The 5,211-nt window shown below is 48.2% G+C and overlaps 4 protein-coding genes across 4 annotated transcripts in view; 2 read left to right on the top strand and 2 right to left on the bottom strand.

Moving 5' to 3' along the window:
- Positions 1-326: 326 nt before the first annotated feature.
- On the bottom strand, positions 327-1,172 carry FTJAE_7228 (uncharacterized protein; the record flags this gene model as incomplete). The annotated part of the gene is made up of 1 exon (XM_037353924.1): positions 327-1,172. The coding sequence occupies one exon, from the start codon at positions 1,170-1,172 to the stop codon at positions 327-329; it is 846 nt and encodes a 281-aa protein (XP_037205680.1).
- A 1,008-nt stretch (positions 1,173-2,180) lies between these two features.
- On the top strand, positions 2,181-3,354 carry FTJAE_7229 (uncharacterized protein; the record flags this gene model as incomplete). Its single annotated transcript, XM_037353925.1, has 3 exons — positions 2,181-2,253; positions 2,470-3,043; positions 3,108-3,354. The coding sequence occupies 3 exons, from the start codon at positions 2,181-2,183 to the stop codon at positions 3,352-3,354; spliced, it is 894 nt and encodes a 297-aa protein (XP_037205681.1).
- A 30-nt stretch (positions 3,355-3,384) lies between these two features.
- FTJAE_7230 (uncharacterized protein) lies at positions 3,385-4,005 on the top strand (the record flags this gene model as incomplete). The annotated part of the gene is made up of 1 exon (XM_037353927.1): positions 3,385-4,005. The coding sequence occupies one exon, from the start codon at positions 3,385-3,387 to the stop codon at positions 4,003-4,005; it is 621 nt and encodes a 206-aa protein (XP_037205682.1).
- Positions 4,006-4,477: 472 nt separating this feature from the next.
- FTJAE_7231 (endo-polygalacturonase) overlaps positions 4,478-5,211 on the bottom strand; it is a gene marked incomplete at both ends in the record, with an annotated part of 1,226 nt that continues 492 nt past the window's right edge. The window contains 2 exons of the mRNA XM_037353928.1: positions 4,478-4,768; positions 4,822-5,211. The exon at positions 4,822-5,211 is cut by the window's right edge and continues 159 nt beyond it. Of these exons, the coding sequence (XP_037205683.1) occupies positions 4,478-4,768; positions 4,822-5,211 (681 nt within the window). The remainder of the gene's footprint in view (positions 4,769-4,821) is intronic.

The raw sequence follows: 5,211 nt of genomic DNA on the forward strand, positions 1-5,211 counted from the left end.
GTCGACACTCCAGAACACGTAACGACCCATCCACTTCTCATAAAAATGGAATCACCGACTTGGGTAAGTACTAGGTTGCGCGTTCACCTCACGACGATTCACAAGCCTACGCGCCCATCTCACGATCTCTCTTTTTAGATCCAGTCAGTTTTATTTAGTTAAAGAAAAGGCTGAGGATAATCTTTGTTTTACAGCTTGGTACTTGCCACCAGCACCGTCGTAAAAGATTTCCTACATCTTCAGTCCTCCTCTCGTATGATGTCGCAAGCATCTGGGTAACTCTGAGTGACCATCCCCTGTCCTCTCATAAAGGCAGCCCGGAGTACTCATCGGTACTCACATTCATCAATGATATGACCAAAGCGATCCATCCATTCATCCTCCCCATAGAATCTCCAAGCAACAACACCTCCAAGACTCCAGTGCAAAACACCCTCTTCACGATCGATTAAATCAAGCTTACACCACTGGAGAAGAGGATGAGCAGGAAGGTCACGCTCCTCGTCGTACAGCTGGTTCACATTCAAATGGGAGTTGATCAGGTTCTTGGGTTCAATCATGATGATCTGAATAGCACCACTCTCCCATTCCGGCACCAACGCGTGAGACCATTGCTCTCGCTTTGCGGCCCAATCCCCTTTGTTACCGTCCCAAGAGAGCTTGATGGAAACAGCTTCGCGCTGGAGGGTCTTTTGGTAGTATCGGTAAAGACAATCGGCAATGAACTGCATCGAGAACGGACGGCATACATAGCTCAGCACCTCTTCCTTGTCCAAGTGCTGCGTATCTGGATCATCTGCCTTGAGTTTGACAGCCGGATCAAGTTGCATGACAATACGACGGTGTCGAAGCTTGAGGTATTCCATCACAATGCCCTTGAACATCACAACAAGCTTTGTGAACGGTGCGATGCAGGCGCGCATGCTAGGTCCAGCATCAATGACGTGGTCAGCGAAATACTGAATAGAGAGTTCCAGCGTCTTGAAGCGCTCCTCGCAGTTGCTGGTTGTCATCCAGGGGTATTTGAAAGCCTCGTCGCGGTCCATTTCCGAGAATGTAAGCTTGGCGTCAAACTTCGTCAGCTCAAGAAGCTTGTGGTGTTCCGTAAGAAGGCTTGAGTCGTTGGATTCCTCAGAAGTCGGTTCCTGAAATGCAGAGGCGACTTTATTCATGTCTTTCATGAGTTGGTTCACAAGATCAGTAAGTTAATCCATGTCCCGCGACTTCAAGTCCTTGGTGAGGCCTTGAACCCCAATTTGAAGGCCATCGAGCATGCTGACAAGTGACATGATGGTTGTGTCGGGATATTGATGCGCTGTTGATGTTGTATAGAGTTTTATCTTGGTAGACGATGTTGTTGTATTTCTCGGAATTTCTGATAGCTATTTTGTGAAGTGGGTGGTTGTTGGGATTATGAGACGATAAACATGTCGGTGGCGTACTTTAAATTTTTCAGGCCTTGGAATCGCAAAACATGTGTTGTATGCTCAGACACTGGCACCTGAGTCAATTTACCGACCAACTCCAACAATGTCCGGATTCAGCATGCAAATAATGATAAAGCACTGTCTTGCGTTGCCGAACTACTTCATAATGAATTTTGAATCCCACCGCACAATCTCTGCCAGTGGCCAGATCACACTGAATGAATTTGTGTATCTGGTCTGAGCGAAATGCCATTCCATAACCGAGGTTCTAATCAAGTATTTCAAGGTTGCAAGGCCAATGATAGCATTTGAGCAATGACTAAGAAGTCTGGTGAACAGGAATGACTGCACGTCTTGTTCTTGTATGCTGTACAGAAGAAGAATAAACTTAACCGGTTGAATTGATTGGGCATTAATTTAGGTCACATTGCTTGTACAGTATGAGACCAGCAACGGCAGATACCCCCTATGACTACGGTAGCAGGGTATACCATGATATAACTGAATGTATGAACCTCAACCAGCATGCTAAGTGAGACTTGGGGCTGAGAGCTTATTCCAGCAGACAGAACCTAACTACATCTTCCCAACTAAATAAGGGTTCTTCATTGAATAAGTCAATGATTTGAACAAAAAGGGGGTATCGATTGCGAACGTGCCATTGGTCGCGAAGCTGGCGAAGGGGCAATGGTTTGTGATGTTTGTTCGAGCGAAATGTGTTGCATTTACTCGGCGAGTCATACCCGCACAACTATGAGTGCCCCATTTACTCTCGTTCGTGGCTCAACAAGGCCAGCCTGGCCCCACTTATTCACTCCCACTGGCAGTATATAAACATTTAGCAATCATGACCTTCTCCTGTACTGTTTTTACGTCAACCTCAAACTGTTGCTTCTAAACATCTTTCGTACAAAGACTTCCCATCAACTCTCAACTCTTTTCATCCCGACTATACTCATTTCATCCCCATAACAGACACTTTTACCACTTAGGCACTTTTCATCCTTTTTCATCCCATCAGTATGTCTCTTCAGGAGCCTAGCGAACGAGAACGCCTCGGGTACTATTACGGCCTTCCAAGCCGCCCAAAACTCATCGCCCGTTCAAGTTCCAGTACCACGCCATGGAGTGCGCGCCGCGAATGGCCAGACCGCAAGAAGCTCGATGTTGCCACAGGGCACGCGATCCAACAACCATGGAATGACCCGCAAGGATGGATCTCTTCAGCGCCTCGTCGTCGGCGTGCTCACTCGCACGAGCATTGACTGGACCGCTATTGACATCTTGCGCGTTGGGTATGTAAGCTTCGGGGATGACTATCGGCGGATACCAGAGCGCCCTGTCACCATGCTCATTTCCGTTTCCACGGACTCGACCACGTTCCAACAGGCAGAAGCAGCGATCATCGCCTGTAAGGAAATACTGGCCAGATTCAATCTCGAGGACATCGAAGTCGAGATTAAAGAAAGCATCATCACTACCGCCTCCTCGAGCCCAAGCTCAGCTCAGTCCGACCCGACTACTAGCCTTGGCAAGGAGGCCCCGCGCCTCCACCCGGGCCCTTTTGACAACGACATACTTGACAAGAAATACGACGCCCTCCGCGACATCTCAGAGTACATCTTCCTTTCCATTGGGACTATCCAAAGAAGGAAGTAAGGGTGTCTACCTACACGACAGCGATGGGAAGGCATACGTACTCACATGTCGTAAAGTTCTTTTTGCGGCGGAAGACATCGAGGAGTACCGACACCAGTATGCGAACAACACCAGGGATGTCCTTCAGCCAGGAGGCGAAACCCTCAACAAGTTGACGGCGCACTTCGACAGAGACAAAGCAACAAATGATGAATGCATTCAGATCTTCTCAGAGCCTTTGCACAATACCCCAGAAAACCAACCACAGATCAAGTGGCATTTACAATAGAAGAGTTTGCTCCAGTCTTGCCAACCATACATGGACCGGTTTGGTGTTTGCGCTCTCCTTGGTCGTGTTGAGTTCTCGCCTCGTATCCAAGTCTGCTCTCAGCATGGGAGACTGAGGGACTGGGCTCTGGTGGAACTAGAACAGGATGGCTTTACCACCAAGCTCAGTGAACTGCGAAACAAAATCCCAGTCACCCTAGCGCTGCGATTGATGGTCCATCGTGTCCCTGGGTCCGCAATCGATCGTGTCCAGCGACTACATTTTGGAACTTCTCTTGAGGTCGCGGTCGGACCACGTGTCATCCCCAGAAGTGAGCAAGATGACCGTGGCCTTGTGGTCATGAAGCACGGCAAGACGAGTGGCTTCACTATGGGGCGTGCCAATGGTATTCAGTCTCTCATTCGTGTCAAGGATGTCACTTCGAGTGAATGGTGCATAATTGGAATGGACGGCCAGAAGCCATTTTCTGCCGAGGGAGATGCAGGTGCTTGTGTCTTTGACCTGCAAGGTCGAATCGGCGGAATGATAACTTCAGGATTGGAGGCCAATAAAGATCCATTTAGAAGCCATGATGTCACTTACGCCACACCTGTGGAGTGGCTTTTGGAGGACATTGCCCGACATGGCTATGATCTAAAGTTACCTAACTAGACTCATATCTCTTATGAGTTTATGACAAGTTTATGACGAGTTTAGGGTGACTCAGGATATTGCCCTAAGATTTGTCAATCTTAGGGTATACTTTGTGGAATTTCGAGTAGCTTAGGGATCCACTTTACCAGCAAGTCAGACGAACGCCTAACAACCTTGCAGACTACACCTTGTGTTGGCGCGCTCAAGTGACTACTTGTTTGATATTTTGAGGACCTTGAATCATCAATATTAGTGAGACAGGCAGATCATCATCTTAACCAGACTCCAGCGGTGGCGGTCTGATTAGATAGTACTCTCATTGTAGGTACCTCACGTGGATAAAATGGATACAGACTCAGTGCACTAATTCAATGTAAAATATATGACCGATACGTCTGATAACGGTAGACCCAGTCTCAAAGCTGTCGCTACATTCCAGCACAACAACAGGAAACCCACTCTTCGACTAGGATAAGCGTCCTGCTTCTATCTAGCTAGGGCAAGTGTTGGTAGGATAATTGCAGCTGCTAGTCTTGCCGCCCCCGGTGATAGCGTTTCCAGAGAAGGTAAATCCAGAACAGCTACCGTCGCCGCACAGAATATACCAGTTCTGAGCTGAGCTGGCCACGGTTCCAGTGACCTTGGTGAACTTGATGTTGCTGATCTTGACTCCGTTGGTGGGCTTTCCAGTAGGACCGCCGTTGAGATAGTCCTGCTGGACATCGACACCGTACTTGCTGATGTTGGTAAGAGCAATGTTCTGGTAAGTAACGTTGTTGATCTGATGTTCAGTTAGTTTAGCCACAGGATCCTTTGCGTCAGGTGTTTACTTACCGTGCCAGTTGTGCCAGAGTTGGACTTGATGCGACATCCATTCTCACTGTTCACAATCTGCGAGTCCAAGAACTGAACACCATCAACGACATTGTTGCTCTTTCCACCAACAGATCCGATACTGAGACCATGACCGCCGGAACAGTACATGTTTGAAACAACGATGTTGGTACCAGAAGTGACAGCAACGCAATCATCCTGGTTATAAACATGGTTGTTATCCAGAGTAACGTGATCACTGGACGAAATGTCAAAACCGTCACTGTTATGCGCGGCGGGCAAGCCGCCGCTCTTGGCGTTGGGCTTGTCGCCGGCTCTGTTATCGAGAATGAGGCCGGAAATGGTCAATTGTGAACTGCCAGTGATGTCGAAGCAGTGAACGGGCCAGTT

This window comes from Fusarium tjaetaba (assembly GCF_013396195.1).
Source record: "Fusarium tjaetaba strain NRRL 66243 chromosome Unknown NRRL66243_c0000144, whole genome shotgun sequence".
Taxonomy (NCBI): domain Eukaryota; kingdom Fungi; phylum Ascomycota; class Sordariomycetes; order Hypocreales; family Nectriaceae; genus Fusarium; species Fusarium tjaetaba.